The 16306-nt window shown below is 37.4% G+C and overlaps 1 protein-coding gene across 3 annotated transcripts in view; it reads left to right on the forward strand.

Annotated features, from left to right (window-relative positions):
• LOC126919809 (rho GTPase-activating protein 7) overlaps window positions 1-16306 on the forward strand; it is a 349492-nt gene that overhangs the window by 24788 nt on the left and 308398 nt on the right. For all 3 annotated transcript variants that reach the window (XM_050729401.1, XM_050729403.1, XM_050729404.1), the window contains exon 2: window positions 5249-5488. In XM_050729401.1, coding sequence (XP_050585358.1) covers window positions 5291-5488 — 198 coding nt within the window. In that variant the 5' untranslated portion in view covers window positions 5249-5290. The remainder of the gene's footprint in view (window positions 1-5248; window positions 5489-16306) is intronic.

Consider the following 16306-nt stretch of genomic DNA (forward strand, 5'->3'; position numbering starts at 1 on the left):
CATTTCGAGAGGGAGGGCAAGGGGTAGGAAATTTCGTGTCAGAAAATCAAGGAAACGCGCGGGGGGAATATAATTCGAACGCGAACGACTTCTCGTGTTCAGCCTGTGAAACCAGTGGTATTTGCATTGAAACGATAAGTTTATTCGGTAAAGACATATGTATGTAGTCCATTTATTAATGTACGGTATACAAGACATTTTAGGCGCACAAGGATATTCGCGCGAAAACATAAAGGTTCAATATTCGTTGACCGTTGACACGTTGAGCGTCACGATAGTCTAAATTTTTTAGACCGATTAAAATAAAGTAAATTTCATGAACCAAAAATCTTTCAATAATGCAGATTGTCAGAAAAAGGTTAAAAAAAGAAATGTTCAAAAATTAAATATCTCGCTGTATATTTTGATCTATTGTGGCTCTTGAGGAAAAATATATAAAATTCGCGTGACAGTCAACATGTTAACGAACTGCGATCGCGATCTTTTGTCGAGGGAAAGAGAGACCGTTCTTCTTGTTCCATGTTACCTGTACGGTTCGAGGAATTGTCGGCGAAATTACTGTTGGTGTCCGCTTGACAATGTTGGCGTAGGACGTGGGAATTTGTGGCCGGCGATAGGTCAGCAATGAACGCCTATTTCAATAGCCTTGATAGAGGTATCGCGAATGGAATTACGGCGAACAGTAATATCTCGTATTCACAGCTGGGGAGAAAATATTTCGTTACGGTTCCTTATGGCAGTGGAACGGAAAAAATTGTCTAGTCGTGATCGTACATTTTAAATATAATTGTAATATATGAGACATTCTTCTTTTCATCATTGAGATCACATTTTGTTAAATTTTCTCATAACAAGCTTCGTTTAGATGAACTTAACTATCTGTGGAGGTCGCGTTTGATCTGATAGGTACAAGTGAAACCTTTTTATAGAACAATGTTTTCGAGAATAACTGTTATATAATGACTCAATACTACCTACACGTATACTGCGGGCTGCAATTGAAATTTACAACAAGAAAATTGCAGCTGATGTCATTAAAAAAAGCGTTTCATTGCAATAACTGTAATGAATCGTATCTTTATTTAACGTTCCTTTATTTATGACACACTCTGCTTTTTTCTGAATTTGTATCTTCAAAGATAAAAAGCTTTAATTATGCCCTTATTCTTTTACGCTCATAAAGAAAAAGGAATTCAAGTGTGCCAGGGGAATGAAACCACGAACTTACTCGTTCTTCCACTCCGTCTATTTAAAATACCCATATAACAACTTTTGCGATTTGCCATTTATCCATGTTAGCAATGATTGTTATCCGATGATAGCATCAAAACACCTTCTACCGCATATAAATTAATATTTAATTGATAAAAATGTTAGTTATTCAGATTTATCAAAGAAATGAGATTTCTTCTCGTAATCGATTAACGAACGATGAACTCTTACTTCGATATAAGAATATATATGTATATCCTCGTTTATTGTTATTGCATGGAACTTCTTTGTTCAAATCAATATAATGATAATTTTTCAGATTACGATACTGAAAACTGTTTAATTGCCAAAAATGGTTGCGCCCACAACTCTTCTTAATTTGTCTCAATCAACTTCTCGCCTCGTGAAGAAAAGCCAGCAGTCGGTGAAATTCCAGTCGACAACTGCCTGTCACCGAGATGGCGTGGGACGTGGGAATTTGTGGCTCGCGATAGGGACGCGAGGGGCGTCAGAATGCTTGGCAAATAGCTTCGATACCGATGCCTCGAGTGGTATCGATACCTCACCCCGATCAAATGCCATTCTCGACCACGGTGGACACGACCAGTTGGTTCGACTGAATTAAAACTCGCCTTGAGACGCGTGTCTTTCTTATCGCTTAGAAATTATTGTCAGTAATTTATTCCCGATTGCACGAATCCCGCGAGACTTCACACCTGGATAGCTCAGATCGTAGAAATAACACGGATCGTTTGTGTCGACTGCAAATGTCTGGTAATGTAGCGTCAAAGTGGCGCCTCGAACCTCCACGCACAAAGCTTTCGCGACGCCAAGCGCCAGTTTCCAATGTTTTTCATTTCTTTTTTCTCCTCTTTCTCTTATATTTCTCGTATTTTTCCCCCCCTTTTTTTTTTCTTTTGAATGACAAACATACGATCGTCGTCGTTGAAATCGCAGACGCTAATCGTATTCCCGCTAATAAATCAACGTCGATCGAGAAACTGGTCTACGAAACCAGGCGGACTTGGTTTGATTTGAGCGTATGTGTTTTGATCATTGCGTAAAAATTAATTAAATATCGATGTTGTATATCGCCGTCACAGGTAGTTAACAGGGCGTCACAGGACCCGACAGGCAGATATAAAACGGCGGACGCATGGCTAATCACGGTTTTGCGGAATCGATTCGAACGTGGTCGGCGTTCCAACGACGCGTAGAGGCGTGCGTACGTCTCCTCGTATAATTATCCAGACGTACAATATTTTCCATCGTGCAATGTCTCAATTTTACGTGTACGCAACAACGAAATACGCCACAGAGCACCGAGTTTCACCTCTGTGCCACGCATCGAAGTAGTCTCTGTTTTATAAATGGCTACTTTCTAACTATATTATTACCGCTATCTTTGATCGCCGCTGAGCTCTAATTAAAAGTTGGATCAATTAATTTCACGGTAGAGCGGTAAAGTGTAATGATACATTTATCAGACGACGACCAAATTGTCCGTATATGTGTGCGTACATGGAAATAATTTTATAATTTGATTTCCTACCCACGCGCCGCTTTTTCTGGATTTTAAATTAACTCGTAGCGTTAATGAAGTGGAAGCGAATATAATTATTCGAGAGAGGTAATATTTTTCTTTCCTGTTGTAACGTCTTTATTCTTCGAATTCCAGCCAAGTCATATGCGATAATTACTTGGAATATCGTATACGAGGGAGCAAGAATTCCTTCGATAAACGATACGACGTTAATCAATTAATTTCGAGCTAAAGTGATAAATTATAATAACAAACTTTTATTACAGGTTCCGAATTACCTAACGTAGATACTTCGTAACTTGTTTTGCTGTCTACGTATATACTTACATTCGTGTTCGTGTATATTTATAATTCCTCTTCTTCTCACAACATTGACGGAAGGATCTATTACGTGTTAGACCATGTTGGCCTCGCGAGTTTCTCGCGCGGAAATCATGAAATCGCTATGACGTTGCTCGAGCATCATCGTTCACCTGTGAAATCACCTGACATATTGAGTGTCGACAGGTTATTGCGATCCAGACATCCGGCGATTTTCTAATATTACGTCTGCGCCTCTCGGAGCGACTCGTGTTTTCATGCATAACTTTATTGTTGCCGGGCTCACTGAATGAAACGGTAGTCATATCATGCCCTATAAGTATGCCACTTGACTCCGCGCAATCGACACACACGATCTCGCTGTAGATCGCTCGATCCTGATTCAGGTCTCTGATGATAGAGACCCGTTGGCCCGTTGAATTTTAAAATGCTCGCCAAACTCGTGGAAACGAGATCCATTCACAAGAGACCGTGCACTCCGTGCGAATGCTCAGCGAGGAAATGGATGAAACTATAAAATCAAGAGTCTCAGGGTGATTAGAGTGCTTCCACACGGAAATACGTGTATGAGAAACACAACTAAGAGTGAAGTATAGGAAAAAACTCAGGGATGCAGTGTTCATCCTAATAAGGTAGTTGGCTGTTCTATTTTCAATAATTAATGACTTTGTAACAAAAGCTACTTTTATTAAATTATTCGGCTTGTTAGATACATAATAACGTACGCTAATAAACAGAAATGAGATACGTGATACGATGAAATTGATATTATAAAAAATGATCTATGTTGTGACTTACTGTGCAATGAAAATTAACAACTTTGTCATGGTTCCACAACTCCACAATTTAATTAGATACGATTCTGTAGTAATTCAAAGTAATTATAAAATCCACATATGTTTAACAAGAGACTGTAACGGAATTTCTTTATAGATGGAGCGTTACGAAACTCTATTGTAAGAACGGGAAGAGAATCGGGAAGAGAATGTTGGTTGCGTTAATCAGTCTAATGATGTAAAACGATCATGAATAAAGAGAGAAGAGAAAGGGGCGGGGGAAAGAGGTACAAACTGCAGCAGTAATTTCAGATCAGTCTTCTCGCGTTTCGGCGGGCAGACTAATCTGCGAAATATAATTAGCTCTGGTGACTAACGCGAACGGTTCTGCTAAATTTAGCCAAATGCAATCATAACAGCGCAGGTGGCCATTTTACCCTTTTCAAGTGTTTGACAAGCCGGGATTATACGATCCGCTACATGCAGCGAGCCTAGTAGTGAGTCACACTAGGGCTAATTATAATCCTTTCGCCCGTAGGTATCCACCTGGTCTCTTCTTTTGTTCTCCTATTTCATCGTTTCAAACGTTAATTTGTATCTCCTACGATAATAATATAAATTATAGGCCTTTTTGAAGAGCAAATATGGATTAAAAGGAATTAGGAAATCTTTTGCTGACTGAAGACCGTATAAATCACTCACTGATTGAGAACTTTCGTTCCTTCCTCTGTCTTTGGGTTACGACTAGGTTTACTAGTGTTACAGTACTATCAATATTGGTTCAATTGAAATTAAATATGTAATACTGTTGGGTTTAAGCGTGGAGAAGGTATTGGCCGATACTGTTCCGTTAATTACGTATTCTATTCCTTCAAGAGCTAGCGCATGAATTCTAATAAATCATATTTCTACGATGAATGTAATTATACACAGGTTATTACTATGATTATATTCAGCACACACTATAATGTATTCAAGTTGAAACAGTATATGTTAATTATAATTTCGAAAATGGGATACGTAATTTTGTTTATAATGTTATTAGAACAATCCGCAGACATGTGCCTAAAAAGTTACCTAGATACGCATTGTATCATTCTAATAACAGTAGAATAATCTGAATTTCAATTTATTTTTAAATGATAAACAATCATTTAAAATTCCACGGTTCACAATTCCAGCGAAGTTTAGGAAACAAGTTAAATGCGTGAAAAATGTCAGACGGATACATAATTGCGAAACGATAATACACGCCATAATGGCGCCACGATAAAGTTTCTATCTCAGAGGTCATGGAATTAATCGAGCCATATCAATATGTCGCAAACTTTCTTCCAATTATCCGACTGGATCGCTTTTTGAATCACACTGATCGTTATGTTCCTCGCTGTTACAGGTGCAGAAGAAAATGCGCGTGAGGTCAAGGTGACGGTAGAGCATGGAGACCATGCAAGACAGCGGCGGGCTGTATGTCGATGGCTCGAAAGGAAGTGTCGCGTCGGGTTTACCCATCTCGAAAACAGTGAATCAGTTGAAAATAGTGGAAAGTGGTAATGAAAGTGGCAAGGTGCTGACCGCAACTAAATCGGAGATGGATCCATATAAGGAATTGGAGTTGTATCTCGCCAAAGTAAACGTGAGTTTCCCATGTGAATTTTTATACGCGATTTCTTTTTATAAAGTAGAATTGTATTTTGTGAAAGAATTTTATTTTGTAAAAAGATATTCCATATGTGATCAATTGAGAAATCTACATACATCTATTGAATTTTGTGTATCCAATTTATGGGTAAAAACTAAAGATGTTCTTTATTACAAAATCATTTACACTCGCAAACACAAAAGCATGTAAAATGACTTTGAATTTAACTTAGTATACCAACGAATGTCCAATGGGAATTAAAGAGGTATTCACTTTTAATTCGCAGAAGTAGCAGAAAGAAATTGCCTTAGAAATTAGAAGCCCTTTAATTTTATCATGTATAACAGTACATATATTTACACTTTTATAATATTGCATATTTTTTTTTTTTATTTTTCCTCCTTAGTGTTATTTTTTCATATATGTGTCAAAGTTCAATTTGTTACAATATTACAAGTTTAACGGGTGTATGTAGATTTTTGTAACTCGCTGCAATTGTTTGCCGAGAATGTTGGACGTTTTATGTTTAATATCAAAGTGAAGTGATATCACTGACGCTGATTGATAATTTTAATCACGGTCGAACGTAAGCGACGTTTTTAGTGAAGCGTTAATACGGTCCCGTTCATAAGACGAAACTCTTCTTCGACACGATACAACACAGTTCAGTTAGGAATCGATCATCTACTTTATCGATATTTTCGCTGAAACCGTGCACAACAAATTGAATGTGACGCCATGACCGCTGTGTAAGATTCCAAAACACGTTCTGTCCATGACCGCCAGGTCCAACACGTCGTTTTCTTATTTCCCCTCGTCCTTTCCTTTTATTCTGTCTTTGCTTACCGCGGTGCGGTTGTTTTAGAGACCTCGACTACAAAACTAAATGCCTTGTATGACACCCGAAAGCGTAAGCCAGTTTTCGCCTTCAAGTTTTGTCTTTGAACGTCCTATCGGTTTCGGGGACTGACGCGAAATCGCATTAAATTCGCATCTCAAAAACATCCACTCTGGTAGACAAGGAATTTTAATAGTTACTGGATATTTAAAGAATAATCTGTAAATAATTCAAATTATTCTTTTTTTATATTCTATCGTCTTTTGATACCACTTATCGCTTAGTTTGTGGACTAGTTTTTATTACATAATTATTTAGCATTTTTTAACAAGTAGGTATATTTTTCTTGCGCTTCTAGTACGTTTTAATGTTTGGATGCAGATTAAATATCACCAACCATTTTATGAAATCACGAGAAGGAGAGAGCAAAAGCTTACATCGATTCAAGCTCTAAAGATATTCACCGATAGCAAGTAATACTGCATCATTGGAATCCTTCTTACTCTCGCCGCTTAAATTGGTACACCTGTTCCAGAATCTCTACCCAACGAATTTAAACGGCGCGAGGCTCCTGCGGTATGAGAAAAAGACGCGCGTGACCGGTTACCATTCGCGAGAGTCAAAAGCTTGTACGTGGCCGCGTACATGAGACCCACGAAGCAATTATTTCTTACGAATCGTGTTGGTGCGTCGATGTAGCTCGTCTAAGTAGTGTATATAGGCCTCGTAATGCACCGATGCATGTCAACACATTGCAAGGCGAGCATCGAAACCGATATTTACACCGAGCAAACAGAGGATTTCGATCGGTCGGCACACGTTGTTGCAACGTCGAACGTTGCTTCTAAAAACGAAGACGATGCGGAAGCAGTCCATCATCCTCCCACTATTTCTGCAGCATTGCGTGACTCAGAATTTTCTGCCAGTTTGGCGTTGCTTTTTTTTATTTTGTTGCCATGATTTTCGCACAGGAAGTGATAAAAAGAAGATACGAAGAACTTGAACGAATCTATCATGCATCATCAACATGTTTCATTATCTTGTTATGGATTACACACAATGAAGGGAGAACATACGTATATATATGTGCTATGGCATCACAGTTCAATCTTAGCTTTGACTTTAGTTCCATATTGGAACAGTATGAAATACTGAATGCGAATTGCGCACGATATTTGAATGATTCGCTTCAGACACAGTATATAATACATTTACTGTTAAAGCCGTAAGTAGTTAACGGCGATGAATATAGTCAGTGGAAAAATCGTAAGATAATTGGTGGCAATATAATTTAGAATATTTAATGTTCTATCGAGTGGTAAATCTAGCGTGTGTTCTTCGAAAGATCTTTTCCTGATATTCTATAAATCTGTTACATTCTATAAATGGTTTGTAAATAATTACTACTTCCGTTAATTTCACTAATGCAATTCCCATTAAATAGAGGGTAAATTTTGTTAGGGATTTAATGATCCAGTTTTCTTCATCTCATTAAAAAGATTCGGTTATTTAGGTCCTAGATATATGTATATTAAATAAATTCCGAATAAAAGGTAGATAAAAATTCTGGATAGAAATTGCTAATGCTTTTCTAAATACACAATTTACTAAAAATAATCAGACATCAATTCACATTTATTACGACAGTAATACACTCAACTAGGTACAAAATTAGAATAACCTTTAGCAAATGCAAGCATTTCGATTTCGACAGAAGCTGTCGCTGCAAAGTTTCAACCGTCAAAAGTTCTACGTAGCATATTTCTTTCACGAGAGGGATCCCAGCAGTCAAAGAGATTTGGTCAAGGTTACTTTCCCAGTCAAGTAGCTCCCTACAGAGTTCAGTCTTCGATCCTAACGTACTCTCCCGTTTTTCGATTGCTTGAGAACGTCAGCTTCTCTCGATCCTCCGTATACGAATATTTCGTGAACAGAAAAAAGGCGAGGCGGAGCCTGAGAGGTCAAAGGCCAAAAGCGAAGAAAAATGATGAAATCGAGGGCTCGAGTGCGTTTCCCTTGGTTCGTGGATGGACTTGGTGGACCCTCCACGTTCGCACGATCGGGAGAAAAAGCAAAAACGCTTGTGTCATCGCTCGTAAAAAACAGCAGAGATCCGTTTAAGTCATCTGTTGCTCAGCTTGTCGTTGATCGCGCGATGGGTCCCTTCTTTCTAGGCGAATGACGCGAAACTTTACTGCTTTTTTCAAGCAAGCTAGATAGTCGAGGCTTTGTAGCCATGTTCACCGACACGAGGCCATGAGCGAATTAATTGCTTCGCGGGTAATTAATTAAGCGGTTACGTTGAACAGCCGGAATTAATTGGACAGATGGTACGCGCTGGAACTGGCTAGTGCGTCTTAAAATGTTCGCGTTGCTGCTAGAGAAATAAACCACGAGGCATTAGGCGAGTGTTTAAATATGTCATGGGAGACGTTCGTGGAAAATTCATGGTAAGATAGTAACTTAGATGAAGAGCTTTTGCTAATTAATTTCGTATATTGCGGAGTTACGTAAGCAGTTTTCTTATGACAAATTAAGTTAAGTTAAGTTTCTTTTACAGAAAAATAAGTTTTGTTACAGTTGATACATGACCGTACACTTATATAACGCATGGTATTTATAAACTTATTTCTTACCTCTTTTAATCGCGTTGGTGTAAAACGCGCTAGCTTGACAGTGAAATTTTGTAGTATTTAGTTGTAATAGGAATAGCCTTTTTGTAGAGTGTACGAAAATTTTTACGAAAAATTATACACATCGAAAATCTTCTTTCAAAGTTTATATATTGTAGAACCGTCTGAAACAAAATTCTACAGCTTCTAACGAAATTACTTAAAATATCAAAAAGTCATAGCTTACCGTGTTAATTTAATTCAAATACACTCATTCGCATTCACACTCATTTAAATAGAATATAAAATGAATATATGTAGTAATATCTAACATGTAATAACAGTATAATATCTATTTAGGAGCAGTCTATCTTATAATTTATCTATCCGTAATATGTATCTATAATTAATTATTTAAAGCCCAAAGCTTGCGCTGATTAAACGCTATTTTGGATAATATGCAATTCCCTTGAAGCTGGCGAATAATTAATTGATAAAAGTGATTCGTCGATCGGACAGTTGATTTAATCGGTTAACTCAATTGTTTGGTAACCGTTGGTTATTTTGAAAGTTTGGCCATGGAATTTGCGGCGAGATTAGTAGTCAAGGAGCCTTACGAACGTCGTACAAACAGGATCCTTGTTTTCTCGTCGCGAAAGGAATGAAGTAGCGCTCATCGACAGCCTCGATTCCAAAGTCTAAAACGATTAAGGAGACTTGTTTCGACCATGTCAAATTTAGGGCTGATCTTGCAGTTTGTTGATATTTCCAACACTCGTGTGCAAATCACACGAACATGCAAGTTCTCGATGTCTTTGAATGGCTTTCATGGAAAATATTTATTATAGCAAGGAAGATATGTAGTAATTGCGGTTGATGGTTCGCGAGAACGATGATTTAAATTTCCTAGATTTCCAGAAACTGTTATTCACCAGAGAGCTGTGCAAAGCATGAAATCAACAGCAGTTTATAAACTGATCTTTGAGTATTTCGAAGGATAGCAAATCTGATGTAAATGTTCGTCATCGCTTCACAGGTAAAGGAAAGGTTGCAAGGATGTTTTCGAAAATTTTAATACAATTGTTTCCAACAAGTATGTTAACGACCACTCAATACATACCTGTTCATTAGCTGCTCATAAATCGTATTTCTTTTTATCGCATACTCCTTAGGCATTACAAAAATTCCAAGAAAAATTTCACATTCCCTCAAGTGTCTCAAAAAAGTCCACAAATCTCTGTTTCCACGAAACAATAACTATAATAACTTCCCAAACGTTCTCTGTAAAAATAAATAGCTACAAGGGACTGGTATAATGGGCTGGAATGTTGGGTAAATTAATTAAGTGGCCAACAGCGGAAAGGTTCCGTGGAACGATTATGCCGTCGAGTGGAGATTGTCATGCGCGGGAATGTCGTTCATTGTGTCAGCGATCAGCTTCTATTATTCCTACGCAATTTACGCCTCCGTGAACGCAACCGAGCTACCCGTTCGCATGGGATCCGCGTAGGAGGGACAAACGGTGTAACAGATTGGCCGAGTGGCCGATCACCAGCTCGGAATTATTGCTTAATGATCGTGTATCGTGGAGAAATGTTTGCGGTCGACGATCGGCAGCTCGATCGCTTGGCCGCGACAGCTTCTGCGACGCTCACCTGGCACACAGGAGACAGGTGAGTCAGTAGGTCGCCGAAAGTGAGCTTGCTTTTTACAGCACCTCAGTTGCGAGTCCTCGCTTAAAATTTCTTGCTGGAACACGGCATCCCATCAACTCGTGTAAAGTACATCGAAACTCGATGAATTGCGATCTTCCGGAGAATTTCGTTAAATTTCTCTGGGACGGTAACGAGTGAAAGTTCATTTGCACGGTATGAGGAAAAACATGCAACAACTTTATTGAGGAAATCAAGATTTAATGCTTTGGTTTAAGGACGAAAGAAGAAGGATCCATGAGTTTGATGGTGTCGTTTTATGAAGTTTTTATAGTAATCAGGAAGGACAATTAAAAAAAAAGAAAAAAATGGTTAGCAATTGTGGAAATAGAAACAGCGAGAATACTTCTTTAGTTGTTATACTTGGAGGCTTTTCGTTCTCTATTTTCAATTAATTCATCGAATCTTTACCGTATTCCTATGTGGAAACTTCTAATTTTGTGTAAAATTAGACACGTGACTTTCTCTAGACGTTTTTAAAATTGAAACTAAAATGTAAATCTCAGTCTACAACTTACATCACAGCGAAAATATGTCACGTTTTTTATTTGCATCAAAAGGCAAAATAAAGTGTAGATTCTTCGATTAGTATATTTAGGAGTAAAGTGTGTTCATATCAATTACAACTCTCGTGTAGAAACTTGATCTAGCTATTTTTGGAAATTGCGTCACGAAACAACGGGAGCGCGATTTCTAATCTTACTAAACCAGAAAAAGGGAAAAAGAAGCTTGTAGAGATTTTGGGCTTGTTTTCATCGTATCGTTCGAAGAATTTATGATGGACCATCGTTTCAACCGACCTCGCGTATAAATCCTGGCAAGCACGTGTTTTCAGTCTGATGTAGAAATCGATTGGTAGTAGTCGGAACGAAAGGTTGTTACATCGGGCACGATGCCCGACGCATAATTTAGTTACATACGAGCGGTACATCTCTCCTTGATGCGCGTATCTGTGAGAGTTGCTGTAAATCGTTTGACCCTCGGCGACTAAATTACAAAATGATGTCTGTTTTAACCCTGTGCAACATCCTCTAATGGACGTCTATATAAGAAAGCGATTCAGCTTGATGACAGTAAATGGGATTATAGTTTCACCAGCTATACGAACTATAATGAAAATATATTTCAAGCTTGGTTTTCTGCTAAGTTATCTGCGAATTTTGGCTCACAAAATAATCATATTTCACAAGATTTTAATTCTTTTGTGAAACGTATTTATCATAAAAAGCTTATTGCAATATGTCAACATGAATGCAACTACAAATCGTGATATCTGCTTCGAAGAGTTGTAGCTTGCACAATGAAAAGAGCTTGATCGATTCAAGCTGCTTTCGGTCGCTGTAACTAGTAAGCCGTCAAGCGGTAGTATGCTTCTAATTCAGTTTGAATTATACAACATTAGATTATTATTATACATTTACCTGATCTATTTCATCCAAAACTGTTCCGTTGCTACAAATGTAATTCTACGAATACATATCATTTACAAGCATTTGCCAGCATTCACAATAAATTTCGTCAATTTACTTCTACTTCTAAAAATTGTTTGAATCTTATTGAAATCTTCAACCATGACCATTTCTTTCATCCACCACGCACGAATCAAATAAACTCAAAACCACAATGCTTCGCCAGCTCGGTGATCAAGCTGCTCCATGTCCTGCGCGGGTTCTCATGGTCGGTTCCCATAATCCGGGCTCGTTCGACGGCTTAAAATTTCAATCAGCCCCCGCGACGTCGAGGACACGAATTTATTCCGCGCTCGAGCCCGTCCGGCGTGTGCACGCGGTACGCGTACGTGTTACCGAGATCGGAAGATAGCTATGCAGATAGAGCGTTACTGCGCGCGAGAACTGCAGCTAGCGTTTGCGTTTACGCTTCAGGTCGCCGCGTTCCGTTCTGATTATTATCCGCCACCTCGAGCACGACGTGTGCTATCGTATCCGAGCTGTACGAAACGTATTTGCATTAAAGCATCGTTCTCAACGCCTTCGTCGATCTACGCCCTCAATCCAAGGAAAACATACCCCCATGAACTTAGAGAATCTCGAGTAAGAATCGTCGACCGATTTTCAAAGTTAGAAAAAATGTGGTACACGACACAACGACGGACTAACGAAAGAAAGAGTTACGAGAAATGCGACTGCGCACTTATGACTGTAGTCAAGAAACGTGATGTCCCTGTGGAATATGCTCGAGCAAAATTGTTTTCGAATGGTTTCACGATTATCGGTAACGTCCATGTTAATGGAAGCGAGTGGATCTGGAAATAAAGGAATCGCCTATAGATAAACGTGCGAACAGGTTGCAGTTTGCATACAAAATGTTTGTAGTTTGCATGGAATATTGAGAGACGAGTGGAATTCGTACGAAGATATGTAGGAATTGGATTAGTACTCGCCTTATATATTGAAACATCGGTTGATTCGGGTGTGAAGATTGCTGAGATCAGCCGTGATCCGAAATACGAAGACCGGAAATCTGAATGCATTCGTTCCTCGTACCACTCTGACTCGGGAATATTTCTACCGATTGGATAGAAATTGACTCCGTTGTTGGAACGAAATTGTAGATTGTGTTTGGGTAGAGCAGCGATTTTTCTTCAAGTTCAATTTTCAATTTTTACAACGGTGTCAGTAATTTTGGTAGTTAAAAAGTAATTTTATGTTGCATACCGATTTCATGAAAATTCGTGTTTTTGTTATAAATGATCAGGAATATTGCAACTTACATGTAAAATACGAGATCAACCAAGACATATTTATTAGGTTGTCTGAAAAGTTTCTTTCGTTTCACAAGGTGATAATAGATGAAAAACAATTTCTATTTTACATTATTTTATTGAATTAGGTATGATCCATTTCGCTTTATTTCAATTATTACGTTTATGCATAATTCAATAAACTAATATAAAACAAAAAACATTGTGCGTCTATTATTTCTTTATAAAACGAAAGAAACTTTTCGGACAACCTAATAAATTCTTTCTTGTACTTTTTCTCAAAATAATACTATTTTCTTCTGTTTAAAGTCTAAATTAAATGTATCAAATAAATTGTTGCATTAGCGTATTAATTCTGCAAATCACGCATCTAAAAGAATAACGTCAAACGCGTGAACACCAGAAAAATAAAATTCCTTCCGCAAATATGGTTGTTGAGGTTATTCAGTATATAAAGAGAGAAAAACGCGTGGATGAAGTGTAAGATACAAAGTATATATTTGACTTAATAATGAAATACAGGAATACAATTTGAGCTGGTCCAGATCCGCACGCTAGCAGTGTTACTTTATGACTGAAAACCCCGAAGCCAACGTCGCCTGTCTACAGTTTATGGTCTGCCTCCCTGCTATTCTTTTGTCTATGTGCTGTCGATGGCTTCAGCGCTTGAGAAAGCTAAAAAGACCAGATGTGGAGTTTTCCTAGAAGTGGTGACCACTTCAACAATGGTAAACAACGAAACATCTAACAATTTTCCAAGATTAAAAATGTCTTTAGCGTTCGCACGATTAAGTGTACAGGTGATTGTATAATTCTAATTCAGTGTAAAGTTTAGTACGGTTTAGTAGCAGTGTATTGACTTGAAGCGCTTTTATCCCTGACGAAATGGCATAGATCACGTACGCGGAAAGAATCTCCGTTGGGGGCGCAGGCATTCGGGCCACCGAAGAGAATTCCAAAGAGTTTCAAGATACCAGGAACCCACTAGAGTCATCCAGCCGGATGTCATTCCGTATTCCAACATTCCCCCCTGTTGTCGCGCTCAGGCGCCGCATTCTAACTCTTAGTTTGCTCATTTTGCATCCGAAGATTTTATCTGCTGGCGTCGCGCGTCACTCCAGAAGACGATTTATGCCGTGATGCATTGGTATCGGCGGCGCGGCACGGCAGCGAGATCAAGTTCAACGCGAATGTCAATCGATGCGATCGTCGTATGTATATCGTTTCGATCGAATCTTTGTGAAAATAAATTTATTCCGTTTTGTTTAGTCTTTTGAGAGAAATAACACCGTAAAAGCTATTTTTCTTGGTATTATGTAATACACATTTTACTGGCGAATGTTTCGAGTAAGGAATTTTTTAAAAATAAAGTACTTATATTTTCTACATCCTAAAGTTCTTCTAATAATATATTAGTTTTGTCATTGCAAATTATGATAATAGACAGTTATCCAAGCATCTTAATTATTTTATCTAATTGCAAATGTAGAAAATTAAGTTTATGAAACACAAGTTTTTTGGTCTATTCTTATAAATTTAAATTTATCAGTTTATAAAATAGCTTATAAAGTGATTATGTAAACAAAGTTTATTTGAATTAAAAGAAGTCCTGTTTTGGACAGAACTAATGTATACACAATTCGTCATCGAAACAATATACAGGATGTTTTTCAGTTTATTGGGGAATATAAATGTTTTCTCAAAGCATCAAAAGCAGTTTACATCAAACCGTGCTGCACGGCGAAGCGGAATAACAAATCGTAATTTCATGCGAACGCGGGTTTCTAGAAAACGTATACTTACAAGGAAAACACGATATTTTATTCATACGATAGCCGAAAAACGTAAAAAATATAATGCAAATAATTTCTCAAGAAGTCTAGAGGCAAGCTACTGTGATCTCTGCGTTAATTCTTTAACGACCAACAGTTCCTCGAACATTCGTAGACATATCCATTTATCAATCTTTGAAAAAAGGTGGTTTTATCGATTCCCATGAAGTCGTATTTTCGTCGAGCCTTGTTTATGGCTCAACTTCTCAACGATCAACATAAGATTTTTTTCTTTTAAATCGATAACTAGTTTGTCTTGCATAAAAATATTTTTACTAGAACAAATACGTCTGAAATATAAAAATGAATAAATTCGCTTGAAATAAATTATGGAAATTATAGTAATCACGCAATCGATTATACGATTAAGTTAGGTCAGTAGCTAAGGAAATTAATACAGGTTAGCACGATAACTTATTGAAAACTAGCAATTAACGTTAATTTCACTGAATTTCTTACTGCAATCAGAACTCCAGTATTAGCCTCGAATTAAAGACCACCTTCTATGTTTAATAATATTCAAGCACATTATAAAGTAGTAATTATTATTAACCTAATTTTATCATTTGTAAGTAATCGCTGCTACTTTAAACATTTCTATTGCTATACAGTTGGAAAGAAGCTATTTTATATCATAATTATCGATAATTACCGGTGGAAAAGATCTTGATTGGTACATAGAAAATCGACGAAAAACGAAATTCTACACTGATATGAAAGGAAAAAATTTAATTAACACTTTCGTTATGAAAATCCACTATAGCAACAGCTTGTGGCTCTATCGTTAAAACATTTTATTTTCCTTTAATAATCTCTTTAAATAAGTTTTACGAGGGAACGTATAATTACGAATAGTCTCGCTCATTGAAACCTTTTAATTAAAGACTTAAATTTTGTTTGTCCTATTTAGTTTTTCTTTTAGTTATCTGTAGACAAGTACACATTTGCTACACTAACACTTTTTCAATTTAATTAAGCTTCAATGATAATAAATTGGGAACAGAATTGGCATTTTCCCTTCTAGATTATAAAAACAACATCCTGCGTTATTTTGATTTTATAGGAGAATTTTAAGTAATCGATGAATAAATTTTTC

This window comes from Bombus affinis, chromosome 8 (assembly GCF_024516045.1).
Source record: "Bombus affinis isolate iyBomAffi1 chromosome 8, iyBomAffi1.2, whole genome shotgun sequence".
In the NCBI taxonomy this organism is placed as follows: Eukaryota; Metazoa; Arthropoda; class Insecta; order Hymenoptera; family Apidae; genus Bombus; species Bombus affinis.